Here is a 17387-nt window from a genome sequence, read left to right as displayed (position 1 = left end):
AATAAGGTGCACTTGAATCCATTAAAAAAAAAGGAAAGCAAGAAATGTGGGTTGTGAAGGAGTATCAGATTTTTATTTTAAGAACCTGATGTATTAAGAACCGAATTTATAACATAGAATAAACTTTGGAGCAATTTGACCCTTTCTATTTGTAAGTGCCATTAACTTGAGAAGTACTTAAATGCATTAACATTAAGTTAATTTTCAGAGATTTTATTATTTATGTAAAGCTTTTTGCTAATACACATCACATAAAATGCAGCATAATTACATCCACATAATATTGCATATTAAATAAAATGTATCATAGAGTTTACATACGTGTGTGTTTTTAGATTACGTTTTAAAATTTATCCTGGTTCTTAGGAGATTGATAAATTTTAAAATTTTTTTCTTGCTTAGTATTTGGGAATCTGGTTTGGTCTTTTACATTTATTTTATAAGTAAAGTAAATTATAGTTGTATTTCCATATTAAAGAATTACTTTTTAAGAATTCAGCTGTGAAGTATTTGCCTTAAAATTAATTGCTTTAATACAGTGACATTTACACAAATGAAATGAGTCCATCTAATCTAGCTCCCCATCCCTAATTTTCTTTTGGATTGGCAATTAGCATATTCATAATAGTAGTTTATAGTAATGTGAGTTTTTATTGGCAAAATCATAAATAACTAGTTTAATAGGAGACATACTTAGGTTTACTTTGAAAACTGATTGTAAAAATTAGTTATATATTGGAATATGCCTTATATACCTTCTCAGTGATGAAAAAGTAACCTAAGAACTAGAAAATCAGATTTTTCCCCCTGTCCAATAGCCAAAAGTACAAGAGCTATTTTGTGCCACATCTTTAAAAAGTTGATGAAGCAGATTTTCATTATACTGGAGTAAAATAAGTTCCTATGTATGCAGACCATCGTTATTTTTCTCTTAGAAATGAAACTGATCCGAGTTAAAATCTGGGAACCTATGAATTCAGAACATTCTGGCTTTTTTTTATAGAGCCAGATATTGCTCTGTAACCATATTTGTTAAGGAAATACTTCACATTTTGAGGGATGCAGCGGGGACTGTCATTCTTCTCCGAATGAGCTAATGCATTGTCCCCATGAAATGTAAAAAGTTGTTATACTAAACATTTCTCTTAAAGTTTATTTCTTTTTTTTATGTGCAGGTTTTGCACTGGATAAGAAAATAGATGAATAACTTTCTTATTTTTAATGTAAAGCATATGGTATGTCCATTCTTACCATTTAATGTGAGGACTGTCAAATTCAGCATAGCATTCTGTATTCAAAAGTTACTGTTCTTTAAGGAAAAACCATTGCTCTTTTAGACTAAATTGTTCCTTAGTATTATAAACATTTTCACAATCTCTTATCTTCAGTTTACTATTTATGTGTTTGTAGAGAACAGCAAAGCTGCTTTAAGATTCTGATGTGCTGAGCAGTCTTCTGATCTTACTTGAAAACTGTGGGACTAGATTTTGTAACCTAGCATCAAAGTGTTTAATTCCTGTCTCAGAAAAATTACAGTTTACTGATTGTCTTAGGATGCGATTGTCGTTGGCTAATAAAAACCACTTGTGCTTAATCAGTATTGCTCAGTCATTGAATGCAAGTGGTCTTCTAAAATCTTTGATAATATTCTTGCTGCTGGACCCCTAAGCAGATATTAAAGTGTGGAGTTAAAGATAATTTGAGGTTAATATATTTTTAAAGCTGCTGAAAGTATAGGAGATACTCACTTGCACACACTAAATATTGGAGGACAAAATAATTATACTAAAATGTTGAGAGTTCTATCTTTTGTGTTCTGCAGCCCATTTTTAAAGTTTAGTCTATACAGAGAAGTTAGAATAATGTATTTGATTCCACATAGCTGAGATTTCTACTAAATGTAAATTATGATCTCTCTTATTTTAAGTGTTGATGAAATATAGGGGTGTTGATCCCTCACAAATTATTTTTTTGATAAAAACTATCTTATGCAGGTTTATATAGCAGACATTAGACTATTCGAAGGAGGGAAGGAGAACTGACTTTAATTTAATATGGTGCCAGCTGAGCTGAGTATTTAATGTATGTGATTTTGTTTCATCTTCATAACAACTATATAAAATAGATATTGCTTGGCTTAACAAATGAGGAAACAGACTCAGAAAGGTAACACAGCTGCTGTTCTGTGTTCTGTTGTGGTATGTTGACCCCAGATCAGTGCTTGTTCCCTTAAAACCTGAATTGAACAATGTCCCTGGCTTCAGGGACTCTTGTGTAAACAAGGAAATAAAGTGATATACAGTGTCGACTCTGTTTTTATGAGGTTTTAAGAACATCAAAGTACCACTTAACTATTTGGGGTGGTTAGGGAAGGCTTTATAGAGCAGTTGATGATAATGCTGAATATTGAATAGGAATTTTTTTACTTTATTTTTATTGTGGTAACATGTGTAACATAAAATTTGCCATTTTAGTATCATTTAATAGCATTAATTGCTTTTACAATGTTGTGCTAGCATCATCAGCTTCAATTACTAAAACATTTTCATCACCCCAAACAGAAGCTCTTTACCCATTTAGCATTCCTCCTACTGAGACCTCCTGGTAATCTTCTGTCTCTATGAATTTGCTAGATATTTCATGTAAGTGGAATCATAGTTATTTGTGCTTTTTTGTCTGGCTTACTTTCACTTAGCGTAATGTTTTCAAGGCTCATCCATGTTGTATCATGGATCAGAACTACATTCTGAACCACGTTCTGAACCACATTCTGAACTACATTCTGAACCACATTTTGTTTATCCATTCATCCATTGATGGATACTTGGGTTGTTTCCAACTTTTGGCTATTGTTAATCATGCTATGTTATGAACATTGGTGTACAAATGTCTGTTTGAGTCCCTGCTTTCAATTCTTTTGGGTGTATAACTAGAAGTGGGGTTGCTGGGTCATGTGGTAATTCTATATTTAACTTGCTGAGGAACTGCTTAACTTTTTTCCACAGAGGCTACATAATTTTATATTACTAACAGCAGTGTACAAGGGTTCTATTTTCTCTACATACAACACTTTCATTTTTTTGGTAATAGCTGTCCTAGTGGGTGTGATATGGTATCTTTTTGTGGTTTTGATTTGAATTTACCTAATGGCTAATGATGTTGAGAGATTAAGGAGTTTTTTTTAACACGGTTTCAAGTTAATGCTACTACTTTAAACTGTTTCCAATTTGATATATTAAGGAATTGTGAAATATAGAGCACATGAGTGTTACGGAACCAAGAGCAACGTGAGAAGTATTGCCTAATAAACATTGAAACACAGTATTGAGCACAGTGTATTACGTTACAGCTTTTTTTTAATCTATTTATTTATTTATTTTTAAATCATCATTTTATTGAGATATATTCACATACCACGCAGTCATACAAAACAAATCGTACTTTCGATTGTTTACAGTACCATTACATAGTTGTACATTCATCACCTAAATCAATCCCTGACACCTTCATTAGCACACACACAGAAATAACAAGAATAATAATTAGAGTGAAAAAGAGCAATTGAAGTAAAAAAGAACACTGGGTACCTTTGTCTGTTTGTTTCCTTCCCCTATTTTTCTACTCATCCATCCATAAACTAGACAAAGTGGAGTGTGGTCCTTATGGCTTTCCCAATCCCATTGTCACCCCTCATAAGCTACATTTTTATACAACTGTCTTCGAGATTCATGGGTTCTGGGTTGTAGTTTGATAGTTTCAGGTATCCACCACCAGCTACCCCAGTTCTTTAGAAACTAAAAAGGGTTGTCTAAAGTGTGCGTAAGAGTGCCCTCCAGAGTGACCTCTCGGCTCGTTTTGGAATCTCTCTGCCACTGAAGCTTATTTCATTTCCTTTCACATCCCCCTTTTGGTCAAGAAGATGTTCTCCATCCCACGATGCCGGGTCTACATTCCTCCCCGGGAGTCATATTCTACGTTGCCAGGGAGATTCACTCCCCTGGGTGTCTGATCCCACGTAGGGGGGAGGGCAGTGATTTCACCTTTCAAGTTGGCTTAGCTAGAGAGACAGGGCCACATCTGAGCAAAAAAGAGGCATTCGGGAGGAGGCTCTTAGGCACAACCATAGGGAGGCTTAGCCTCTCCTTTGCAGCAACCGTCTTCCCAAGGGTAAAACCTGTGGTAGAGGGCTCAACCCATCAAACCACCAGTCCCCTATGTCTGTGGTCATGTTAGCAACCATGGAGGTGGGTTAGGCGAATACCCCTGCACTCTCCACAGGCTCCTCAAGGGGGCACTACATCTTTTTTTTTTTTTTCCTTGTCCTTCTTTCTTTCTTTTTTTTTTTTTTAACTTTCCCTTCTTTTTTAAATCAACTGTATGAAAAAAAAAGTTAAAAAGAAAACAAACATACAATAAAAGAACATTGCAAAGAGACCATAACAAGGGAGTAAGAAAAAGACAACTAACCTAAGATAACTGCTTAACTTCCAACATGTTCCTACTTTACCCCAAGAAAGTTACATAATATAGCAACATTTCTGTGAACTTGTTCCTACTATATCCATCAGAATTTAACAGAACATAGTCATTTCTGGGCATCCCCAGCACGTTAAATAGCTTATCTGTTCTTCTTGGATTATTGTTCCCCCTTCCTTAATTGCTCTCTACTGCTAGTTCCCCTACATTCTACATTATAAACCATTTGTTTTACATTTTTCAAAGTTCACATTAGTGGTAGCATATAATATTTCTCTTTTTGTGCCTGGCTTATTTCGCTCAGCATTATGTCTTCAAGGTTCATCCATGTTGTCATATGTTTCACGAGATCGTTCCTTCTTACTGCCGCGTAGTATTCCATCGTGTGTATATACCACATTTTATTTATCCACTCATCTGTTGAAGGACATTTGGGTTGTTTCCATCTCTTGGCAATTGTGAATAATGCTGCTGTGAACATTGGCGTGCAGATATCTGTTCTTGTCACTGCTTTCCGATCTTCCGGGTATATACCGAGAAGTGCAATCGCTGGATCGAATGGTAGCTCTATATCTAGTTTTCTAAGGAACTGCCAGACTGACTTCCAGAGTGGCTGAACCATTATACAGTCCCACCAACATCAATAGAGTTTCCAATTTCTCCACATCCCCTCCAGCATTTGTAGTTTCCTGTTTGTTTAATGGCAGCCATTCTAACTGGTGTTAGATGGTATCTCATTGTGGTTTTAATTTGCATCTCTCTAATAGCTAGTGAAGCTGAACATTTTTTCATGTATTCCTTGGCCATTTGTATTTCCTCTTCAGAGAACTGTCTTTTCATATCTTTTGCCCATTTTATAATTGGGCTGTCTGTACTATTGTCATTGAGTTGTAGGATTTCTTTGTATATGCAAGATATCAGTCTTTGTCAGATACATGGTTTCCAAAAATTTTTTCCCATTGAGTTGGCTGCCTCTTTACCTTTTGAGAAATTCCTTTGAGGTGCAGAAACTTCTAAGCTTGAGGAGTTCCCATTTACTATTTTCTCTTTTGTTGCTTGTGCTTTGGGTGTAAAGTCTAGGAAGTGGCCGCCTAATACAAGGTCTTGAAGATGTTTTCCTACCTTATCTTCTAGGAGTTTTATGGTACTTTCTTTTATATTGAGATCTTTGGTCCATTTTGAGTTAATTTTTGTGTAGGGGGTGAGGTAGGGGTCCTCTTTCATTCTTTTGGATATGGATATCCAACTCTCCCAGCCCCATTTGTTGAAAAGACCATTATGGCTCAGTTCAGTGACTTTGGGGGCCTTATCAAAGATCAGTCGGCCATAGATCTGAGGGTCTGTCTCTGAATTCTCAATTCGATTCCATTGATCTATATGTCTATCTTTGTGCCAGTACCATGCTGTTTTGGCAACTGTGGCTTTATAATAAGCTTCAAAGTCAGGGAGTGTAAGTCCTCCCACTTCGTTTTTCTTTTTCAGAGTGTCTTTAGCAATTCGAGGCATCTTCCCTTTCCAAATAAATTTGATAACTAGCTTTTCCAAGTCTGCAAAGTAGGTTGTTAGAATTTTGATTGGGATTGCATTGAATCTATAGATGAGTTTGGGTAGAATCGACATCTTAATGACATTTAGGCTTTCTATCCATGAACATGGAATATTTTTCCATCTTTTAAGGTCCCCTTCTATTTCTTTTAGTAGAGTTATGTAGTTTTCTTTGTATAGGTCTTTTACATCTTTGGTTAAGTTTATTCCTAGGTACTTGATTTTTTAGTTGCTATTGAAAATGGTATCTTTTTCTTGAGTGTCTCTTCAGTTTGTTCATTTCTAGCATATAGAAACATTACTGACTTATGTGCATTAATCTTGCATCCTGCTACTTTGCTAAATTTGTTTATTAGCTCTAGTAGCTGTATCGTTGATTTCTCAGGTTTTCCAGATATAAGATCATATCTTCTGCAAACAATGACAGTTTTACTTCTTCCTTTCCAATTTGGATGCCTTTTATTTCTTTGTCTTGCCGGATTGCCCTGGCTAGCACTTCCAGCACAATGTTGAATAACAGTGGTGACAGCGGGCATCCTTGTCTTGTTCCTGATCTTAGAGGGAAGGCTTTCAGTCTCTCACCATTGAGTACTATGCTGGCTGTGGGTTTTTCATATATGCTCTTTATCATGTTGAGGAAGTTTCCTTCAATTCCTACCTTTTGAAGTGTTTTTATCAAAAAGGGATGTTGGATTTTGTCAAATGCTTTTTCAGCATCTATTGAGATGATCAATTGATTTTTCCCTTTTGAGTTTTTAATGTGTTGTAATACATTGATTGATTTTCTTATGTTGAACCATCCTTGCATGCCTGGAATGAACCCCACTTGGTCATGGTGTATGATTTTTTTAATGTGTCTTTGGATTCGATTTGCAAGTATTTTGTTGAGGATTTTTGCATCTATATTCATTAGGGAGATTGGCCGGTAGTTTTCCTTTTTTGTAGCATCTTTGCCTGGTTTTGGTATTAGATTGATGTTAGCTTCATAAAATGAGTTAGGTAGTGTTCCCTTTTCTTCAATGTTTTGAAAGAGTTGAGTAAGATTGGTGTCAGTTCTTTCTGGAAAGTTTGGTAGAATTCCCCTGTGAAGCCATCTGGCCCTGGGCATTTATTTGTGGGAAGATTTTTGATGACTGATTGGATCTCTTTGCTTGTGATGGGTTGGTTGAGGTCTTCTATTTCTTCTCTGGTCAGTCTAGGTTGTTCATATGTTTCCAGGAATTGTCCATTTCTTCTACATTATCCAGTTTGTTGCCATACAGTTGTTCATAATATCCTCTTATAATTTTTTTAATTTCTTCAGGATCTGCAGTTATGTCACCTTTTTCATTCATTATTTTGTTTATATGGGTCTTCTCTCTTTTTGATTTGTTCAGTCTAGCTAGGGGCTTGTCAATCTTGTTGATCTTCTCAAAGAACCAACTTTTGGTGATATTTATCCTTTCTATTGTTTTTTTGTTCTCTATGTCATTTATTTCTGCTTTAATCCTTGTTATTTCTTTTCTTCTACTTGGTTTAGGATTGGTTTGCTGTTCATTTTCTAGCTTCTTCAGTTGATCCATTAGTTCTTTGATTTTGGCTCTTTCTTCCTTTTTAATATATGCGTTTATTGCTATAAATTTCCCCCTTAGCACTGCTTTTGCTGCATCCCATAGATTTTGGTATGTTGTGTTCTCATTTTCATTCGTCTCTATATATTTAGCAATTTCTCTCGCTATTTCTTCTTTAACCCACTGATTGTTTAGGAGTGTGTTGTTTAACCTCCAGGTATTTGTGAATTTTCTAAGTCTCTGATGGTTATTGACTTCTAATTGTATTCCATTGTGGTCAGAGAATGTGCTTTGAATAATTTCAATCTTTTCAAATTTATTGAGGCTTGTTTTATGTCCCAGCATATGATCTATTCTGGAGAAAGTTCCATGAGCACTAGAAAAGTATGTGTATCCTGGTGATTTGGGATGTAATGTCCTGTAGATGTCTGTTAAATCTAATTCATTTATCAGATTGTTTAGGTTTCAATTTCCTTATTGGTCTTCTGTCTGGTTGATCTATCTATAGGAGAGAGTGATGTGTTGAAGTCTCCCACAATTATTGTGGAAACATCAATTGCTTCCTTTAGTTTTGCCAGTGTTTCTCTCATGTATTTTGTGGCACCTTGATTGGGTGCATAGACATTTACGATTGTTATTTCTTCTTGCTGAATTGCCCCTTTTATTAGTATGTAGTGGCCTTCTTTGTCTCTCAAAACATCCCTGCATTTGAAGTCTATTTTATCTGAGATTAATATTGCTACACCTGCTTTCTTTTGGCTGTAGCTTGCATGAAATATTTTTCTCCATCCTTTCACTTTCAGTTTCTTTGTGTCCCTGTGTCTAAGATGAGTCTCTTGTATGCAACATATTGATGGTTCATTTTTTTTGATCCATTCTGTGAATCTATATCTTTTAATTGGGGAGTTTAATCCATTTACATTCAACGTTATAACCATGAAGGCATTTCTTGAATCGGCCATCTTATCCTTTGGTTTATGTTTGCCATATTTTTCCCTCTCTCTATTAATATCCTTTATTGTACCCATACCGAATCTCTTTAGTACTGAACCTTTCTCCAAGTCTCTCTGTCCTGTCTTTGTTTCTCTGTCTGTAGGGCTCCCTTTAGTATCTCCAGTAGGGCAGGTCTCTTGTTAGCAAATTCTCTCAGCATTTGTTTGTCTGTGAAAAATTTAAGCTCTCCCTCAAATTTGAAGGAGAGCTTTGCTGGATAAAGTATTCTTGGCTGGAACTTTTTCTCACTCAGAATTTTAAATGTATCGTGCCTCTGCCTTCTCGCCTCCATGGTGGCTGCTGAGTAGTCACTACTTAGTCTTATGCTGTTTCCTTTGTATGTGGTGAATTGCTTTTCTCTTACTGCTTTCAGAACTTGCTCCTTCTCTTCTGTGTTTGACAGTGTGATTAGTATATGTCTCGGAGTGGGTTTTTTTGGATTTATTCTATTTGGAGTTCGCTGAGCATTTATGATTTGTGTATTTATGTTGTTTAGAAGATTTGGGAAGTTTTCCCCAACAATTTCTTTGAATACTCTTCCTAGACCTTTACCCTTTTCTTCCCCTTCTGGGACACCAATGAGTCTTATATTCGGACATTTCATATTATCTATCATATCCCTGAGGTCCATTTCGATTTTTTTCAATTTTTTTCCCCATTCTTTCTTTTATGCTTTCATTTTCCATTCTGTCATCTTCCAGGTCACTGATTCGTTGTTCAACTTCCTCTAATCTTGTACTATGAGTGTCCAGAGTCTTTTTAATTTGGTCAACAGTTTCTTTAATTTCCATAAGATCATCCATTTTTTATTTAGTCTTACAATGTCTTCTTTATGCTCTTCTAGAGTCTTCTTGATTTCCTTCATATCCTGTACTATGGTCTCATTGTTCATCTTTAGTTCTTTGAGTAGCTGCTCTAGGTGCTGTGTCTCTTCTGGTCTTTTGATTTGGGTGCTTGGGCTTGGGTTATCCATATCGTCTGGTTTTTTCATATGCTTTATAATTTTCTGTTGTTTTTGGCCTCATGGCATTTGCTGAAGTTGATAGGGTTCTTTTAGGGTTTGTAGAGCTATTGAAGTCCTTATCTCTAATTTATCAGATCTACAGCTTCATGGAGTACACTTTCTCTAACTAACCAGCAGGTGGCGTCCACGAGCCACCTGTTCTCCACGAGCCAGTTCTCCCCTGCTTAGCCTTTTTGGTGAGTGGGGGAGTGAGTCTTGTGGGGCCCAATTGGTGTACCAAGCTTGCGTGTGTAGTTGGTGTTGCCTGCCCTGTATGTGGGGCGTGTTTCTGGGCAGTCGGGGAGGGGGGGGTGGCCCTAACAATCAAATCTCCCTGGTGATCCTAGAGTTTTAAAGCTACTGCAATAGTCTAATCCTTCAGTTCAGTCCTGCCACAGTTTGTCTCTGCCACTGACCCACAAGTCCTTGGTATTGGCGTATGGCTCCTGAGACTTGCAAGTGCGCCCCTCTTCCAGGCTGTGCACCCCGGGTCCTCTGTTGAGGGATGACTGTGCTATGTCACAGGTGAGTGCCATCCCCCCAGGGCAGTTCTGGGCTGCTGGGCTGTGTAGGGAGGCTCCCAGTCTGCTCAAATGATGGCTGAGTGGGGCCTTGTTAATTCACACTGCTCCACCTTCCCAACTCTGGGACAATCAGCTGAATTTGCAGGGAAGGCTAATGTCCACGCCCAGTTTTGTGGTGTGTGCCTGTTATTTGAAGCACTTCCGTCACAGTGGGTTGTCTGGGGCAGCTCTGGGCTATGGGGCTGGCGATGGGCAGGAGTGTTTCCTGTCCACCAGGATGATGGCTGTGATCGGACACCCCCCTTTTCTTGGGAAGTTGTGGTGTTTACTGAATTTTCTCAGCCACTGGATTATTGCGTTTTGTCTCAGAGCTCTCTTAGTTCTGCTCTTGACTTGACCTGCCCGTATAGCAAGTCTTTGAAGCTTTCTGTATTGGGCTTCTTAGAGTAATTGTTTTAGAAAAAGAAAAAAGGATTAAAAAAAAAAAGGCCCTCCTCAGAGATCTAATGGGTTATTGAAATGCTAATAGACAAAGCAACCAGGGCCATTAAGGAAAGGTCCACAGGGCAGAGAGGTCAGCTTTTGTTCGGGATTTGCATATGCGCCTCAAGGCCTGAGCTCCGCCCTTCCCCTTTCTGTGTTCACCAGAACTCCAAAAATCCTCTGCTTTTATTTTGGAGTTTTTCGTGTTGTTTCTTTTTTTCTATGCCTGTCTCCTCTCTGCTGGGCTGGCTGCTCTCAGATTCTCTGGTGTCTGGTCTTAGTCTATCTATGGTTGGAATTTGGATCAGTAGAATGAGTTTCCGATAAGGGCTGCCACTGCAGTTCTCCCTTCTCCTTCCCGGAGCTGACAGCCCCTCCTCCCACGGGACTGAGCCTGGCAGGGAGGGGCGCGGTCCCCTGGCCGCAAAAACTTACAGATTTCGCTGGTCTCAGCAGTTCGACATTTTCATGAGTGTTGTATGAAGTATGCCCAAAGACAGATTGCTCTGTGGTGTCCAGTCCACACAGTTCCTGGCTTTCTACCTACTTTCCTGGAGGAGTAACTAAAACATACAGCTCACCAGTCTGCCATTTTGCCCTGCCTCCTCGTTACAGCTTTTTATTACCTATTATGTTATTAATATTTTGATATTAAAAATTTCATGGTTCCTGGTCTAATATGATTTCTTTCGTTGCAGATGTCCTCCTCGCACTTTCTTACCAGCCCTCTGCAAAATTTTTCTTGATGAAAGTGCTCCAGACAATGTCTTAGAGGTGACAGCTCGTGCCATAACATACTACTTGGATGTATCTGCAGAATGTACTCGAAGGATTGTTGGGGTAGATGGAGCTATAAAAGCACTTTGTAATCGTTTGGTTGTAGTTGAACTTAACAACAGGACTAGCAGAGACTTAGCTGAACAATGTGTAAAGGTAGTCTTTTTATTTATTGATTCATTTGAACATCACTTAGAGATAAAAAATATATTTTACTAAAAAATTAACCTCTTTCCTTCTTAATCTTACTTTATTGAGAGTGGTTAAGAACAGTGGAAATCAATGGTGGCACCAAAAGAGATCCCATCGGGTTTGAGAAAAGCAATCTCATCTTTGAAGGAAAGTTCTAAGTCACTGTATGCTCTTCTGTACTACTTCAGTTGTCTGCTATTCCTGGTGGCTACTAACACTTTGCAATGGGTTATTCTTGTTCTTGTCCAAAATGATTTTGTATAAAAATAGTAACAACCTCCACAACAATGAATACTGACCACCAACGCCAGGCTTTATTCTGAGCACATTAAGTGTATTCCTCATTTAATATTCATGAAAATTCTGTGAGGCAATAAGGAAATAACTGAAATTATGGAGCTGTAACCCATAACACTCTTTGAAATTTGCTCCCAACCTACTTGTTAAATCATACTTTGGAAATTATCACTTTTTTGTATATATGTTATATTTCACAAGAAAAAAATGTGAAAAATAAAACACCTCTGTGAAGTAGGTGCAGTAAATGTCATCTCTGTATTACAGATGAAAAATTTTAAGTATAAGTAGTTAATGGCAGAGTCAAGATTTTGAACTTGGGTAGTCTGGTTTCAGGGCCTGTGATTTGTCAAATCCAAGGTGGAAATCTACATATCTCAATTGATGCAGGAAGGCATTTGACAAAATCCAGCACCCCTTGTTGGAAAAAACACTTAGAAAACTAGGAATAGAAGAAACGTCCTCAACATTATAAAGAGCGTATATGAAAAACCCACAGTTAACATCATGCCCAGTGGAAGACCAAAAGCTTTCCCTCTGAGATATGGAACAATGCAAGGATGCCTACTCTCACTACTGTTATTCAACATTGTGCTGTAAGTTCTATTCAGAGCAATTAGGCAAGAGAAAGAAAGAAAACAATCCAAATTGGAAAGGAAGAAATAAAACTTTCCCTATTTGCAGGTGACATAATCTTTTATACAGAAAAGCCTGAAAGAGCCACAACAAATCTCCTAGAGCCAATAAATGAATTCACTGAAGTAACAATGTACAAGATCAACAGAGCAGTGATTCTATACACTAGTAATAAACAATTGGAAGGAGAAATCAAGAAAAAAAATTCCATTTACAATAACAACTACAAGAATCAAGTATCTAGGAATAAATCTAACCAGAGATGTAAAGAACTTGTAGACAGAAAAGTATAAAATATTACAGAAAGAAATCAAAGAAGACCTAAATAAAAGGAAGGACATTCCGTGTTCATAGATTGGAAGCATCTATAGGACTTGGTGTTAGGCAATGGTTTCTTAGACTTTACACCCAAAGCACAAGCATCAAAAGAAAAAATAGATAAATAGGACCTCATCAAAATTGAAAACTTTAGAGCATGAAAGGACTTTATCATTAAAGTAAAACAGTAGCCTACAATGGGAGAAAATATTTGGAAACCACATACTCAATAAGGGTGTAATATCCAAAATATATTTAAAAAATCTTACAACTTAACAACAAAAAGACTACTAACTCAATTAAAAAATGAGCAAAAGACTTGAATAGACATTTGCTAAGTAAGGTATACAGATGACCAAAAGGCACATGAAAGACACTCAACATTGTTAGCCATTTTGGAAATGCAAATCAAAACCACAATGAGATACCATTTCACACCTACTAGAATGGCTACCATTAAAAAAATGGAAAATTACAATTGTTGGAGAGCATGTGGAGAAATTGGAAAACTCATTCATTGTTGGTGGAAATGTAAAATGGTGCAGCTGCCATGGAAGACAGTTGGGTTGTTCGTCAGAAAGTTAAATATAGAATTACCATATGACCAGGCGATCCCACTTCTAGGTATACTCCCAAAATAATTGAAAGCAGGGACTTGAAGAGATATTTGCACACCAGTGTTCATAGCAGCCAAAAGGTAGAAGCACCCAAGTGTCCATCAATTGGTGAATGAAGACACAAAATGTGGTATATACATACAATGGAATATTATTCAGCAGTGAAAAGGAACATAGTTCTGATATATGTGACAATTTCATGTTGAATGAAATAAGCCAAACCAAATGACAAAAATTGTGTTATCTCTGTAAAATCAATGTCTTATAAGAAAATTGGGGGTGATAGACAGGAGCTAGTGAGGGGGGAATGATAATCTAATATGTTCAGATATGTTAATGATGATGAATTTAAAGGTGTGGTAATGGATAGAGGTGTAGATTGTTAATGAAATTATAAGTATGAAAGCTGTATTGAAGGTGCATAGGAATGAAAGGGGTTGTTTAAAGGCATATTTCCTGCAGATCAGCACCACAAATATAGGTAGGAGCTTGCATGATATACTTCCAAGGTATGACACTAGCACAAGAGAGTTGACAACAGAAGGGTATATGGGAAAAATCTACATATTACACACTAGGGACTATAATTAATAGGAATACCATATTAGTATTACACAGATACTAGGGACAAATAAGTAAGGGCTGATTAAGAGCAATGAGATGTTTTGGGTCATGAGAATTATTTAAAATGGAGAATGAAGAGGATTGTACAACTAAGTGATGATAATGTGAGATATGGATGGATTATTGTGGATAACATATGCTATGTGAACTTAGGAATCCCCTACTTTATAAGTCAAGCCCTCAATATTGAGGCTTGATCAGGTGAAACTAATGGCTGTAGGGAGGAGGCTAAGTTCACCTGTAATTATCCCTAGGAGTCACCTCCAAAGGACCTGTTTGGTTGCTCAAATGTGGACTTTCTGTCTCTAAGCCTAACTCTGCAAATGAATTCATCACCCTCTCCCCAATGGGTGGTGGGGTGGGGTGGATGGGGTGGGTGGGGGGATTGTGTTATCTCACTGATATTAAATAATTAGTATATGCAGATTCATAGAATCAGAAACTAGAATATTGTTTTTCAGTGGTTGGGGTAGGGAATGAGGAGACAGTGCTAAATTCTACAGTGTTCCTATTTGGGATGATGGAAATATTTTGGTAATGGATGACGTGATGGTAGCACAACTTTGTGAACATAATTAACAGTACTGAATTATATATTTGAATGCAGTTAAAACGAGATTTTAGGTTGTACATATATTAGTAGAATAAAAACATAAAAAAAAATATATCCATAGGACTGTACAACACTAACAGTGAACCCTAGAGTAAACCATGGGACTGTAGTTCATAGTACATTATAAAATTGTTCATTTTTCAGTTGCAGGAACTGTACCACACTAATGCAACATGTTAATAATAGGGTAGCATATTTTATTTGTATTTTATGCATGATTTTTCTGGAAACTTACAACTTCTCTAATAAAAAATAAAAATTAAAAGGTTTTAATTGCAAGAATCCCTCAGAATGTCTTGGGAATGAGAGTTCCCTGTACCATAGTTTGAGAACTGCTGTTCTAGGTGTTAATGTCCTTGACTTTCTGCCTCTGTACCTATAGATTTATTTTTCTCTTTCTCTCACTTCAGAGTGAGAAGTATCTCTTTTCCTGTTGAAACTTTTTTCCCTTTTATTCTCTTGATCACATGACTTTTGTTAGGCTATTTGCAGTCCTTATCTTACTTGATCCTAGTGGTTTTTGACATTGTTGACCATTAATTCTCCTTAAAACCTATCCTTTAGAGTCTGTTGTATCCTGCCCTCTCTCTCTTTTTTTGTTTCCTTTGTGGATTTTTCTTATTTAATTCATTCTAAGTGATAATATTTTGTAGGTTTTGTTTTTGTCTTCTTGAAACGATAGTTTTTTGCTGTTAAATCCTCTCAATACCATTTATACGCACATCCTTCTCACATGTGTGTGTATAAATAGTTGATGATCAAGTCGTTTTTCTAGTTTATTTCCACCTGCCTGTCCCTGCTGTTACTGCCTTAAATCAAGCCCTCATTTGCTCTTGAACATTAATGCTCGAATTTTTGCAGTTGCCTCTGAACCCTTCTCCCTGTCCTATTCTCCAATCTTTTATTATTATTTATTTATTTATTTTGAGAAGGAAAAGAGGGTTTATTTACACTGGCAGGAGGACGGTGGGGGGGGGAAGAGTTCCCAAATCAGCTTCCCCTAAGTGTTTCTTCAGTTGGTTTTTATACCCATCAGAGACAAAGAGAGTTAATTATTTTAGTTAACATGTAACAGGTCTGGAGAATTTCAGTAATTTAGTTATTTCCTATTTCCTTCAGGAACTAGGTGACACCTGGGAAAGGTGCCTCCGGGCATCTAGGGAGATAGATGAAAAGGCCTTATTCATATTTGGGAGGTCTGGGGACCATAGATGAATGCTTATTCATATCTGGGTGCAGTCTTTCATGCTTCAGACTGCTTCATACTACATTTATATATTGCTCCCTTGTGAGAATAAGATCTTCCTTTATAGCCTGCTTCCAGCTTTGAAGATTACATTTTTTTATTCAATTTTATTGAGATATATTTACATACCATACAGTCATCTACAGTGTACAATCACTTGTTCACAGTCCCCTTATATAGTTATGCATTCATCATCACAATCAATTTTTGGACATTTTCATTACCACATACAAAAAAAAATAAGACTAAAAGTTGAAATAAAAAAGAACACCCAAAACATCCCATACTCCTATCCCTCCCTATTGTTCATTTACTTTTTTTTAAACTTTATCAAAAAATTAAAAATAAAAACCCATTTCAAACAAAACAAAGGAATAAGAAAAACCAATAACTTTAACTACATTGCTTCCAACATGTTCCTACCATATCCCAAGAAAATTAGTAAACCATAGTCACTTCTGAGCATTCCTAAATCATTAAGATTATCCTCAATATCTTATCTGTTCTTATTAGATTATCATTCCCCCTTCACTAGTTGCTGTCTACCTCTAGGTCCCCTACATTTTACAATATAAAGCATTATTTTACATTTTTCACAGATTCACATTAGTGGTAACATACCGTCTCTCTCTTTTTGTGTCTGGCTTATTTCACTCAGCATTATGTCTTCATGGTTCATCCATGTTGTCATATGTTTCACAACCTCATTCCTTCTTACTGCTGCATAGTATTCGTCGTGTGTATATACCACATTTTGTTTATCCATTCATCTGTTGAAGGACGTCTGGATTGTTTCCATCTCTTGGCAATTGTGAGCAATGCTGCTATGAACATCGGTGTGTAAATATCTGTTCATGTCACTGCTTTCCGATCTTCTGGGTATATATCGAGAAATGAAATTCCTGGATCACAGGGTAACTCAATGTCTAGTTTTCTAAGGAACTGCCAGACTGTCCTCCAGAGTGGCTGTACCATTATGCAGTCCCACCAGCAATGAATAAGAGTTCCAATTTCTCCACATCCTCTCCAGCATTTGTAGTTTCTTGTTTGTTTAATGGCAGCCATTTTTATTGGTGTGAGATGATACCTTGTTGTGGTCTTGATTTGCATCTTCCTAATAACTATTGAAGATGAACATTTTTTCATGTGTTTCTTAGCCATTTGTATTTCCTCTTCAGAGAAATGTCTTCATATCTTTTGCCCATTTTATGATTGGGTTGTTTGTACTATTGTTGAGTTGTAGGATTTCTTTATATATGAAGATATCAGTCTTTTATCAGATATATGGTTTCCAAATGTTTTTTTTCCTATTGAGTTGGCTGCCTCTTCACCTTTTTGACAAATTCCTTTGAGGTACAGAAACTTCTAAGTTTGAGGAGTTCCGATTTATCTATTTTTTTCTTCTGTTGCTATGCTTTGGGTATAAGGTCTAAGAAGCGACCTTCTAATACTAGGTCCTGAACATGTTTCCCTATATTATCTTCTAGGAGTTT

At 36.8% G+C, this 17387-nt stretch overlaps 1 protein-coding gene across 7 annotated transcripts in view; it reads left to right on the top strand.

The window, feature by feature from the left end:
• HECTD1 (HECT domain E3 ubiquitin protein ligase 1) overlaps nt 1-17387 on the top strand; it is a 129915-nt gene that overhangs the window by 15834 nt on the left and 96694 nt on the right. For all 7 annotated transcript variants that reach the window (XM_037834739.1, XM_037834743.1, XM_037834745.1 and 4 more), the window contains exon 3: nt 11273-11507. In XM_037834739.1, the coding sequence (XP_037690667.1) occupies nt 11273-11507 (235 nt within the window). The remainder of the gene's footprint in view (nt 1-11272; nt 11508-17387) is intronic.

This window comes from Choloepus didactylus, chromosome 4 (genome assembly GCF_015220235.1).
Source record: "Choloepus didactylus isolate mChoDid1 chromosome 4, mChoDid1.pri, whole genome shotgun sequence".
Classification (NCBI taxonomy): domain Eukaryota; kingdom Metazoa; phylum Chordata; class Mammalia; order Pilosa; family Megalonychidae; genus Choloepus; species Choloepus didactylus.
Note: the sequence above shows the minus strand (reverse complement) of the source record. Positions and strands in the feature narration are given on the sequence as shown.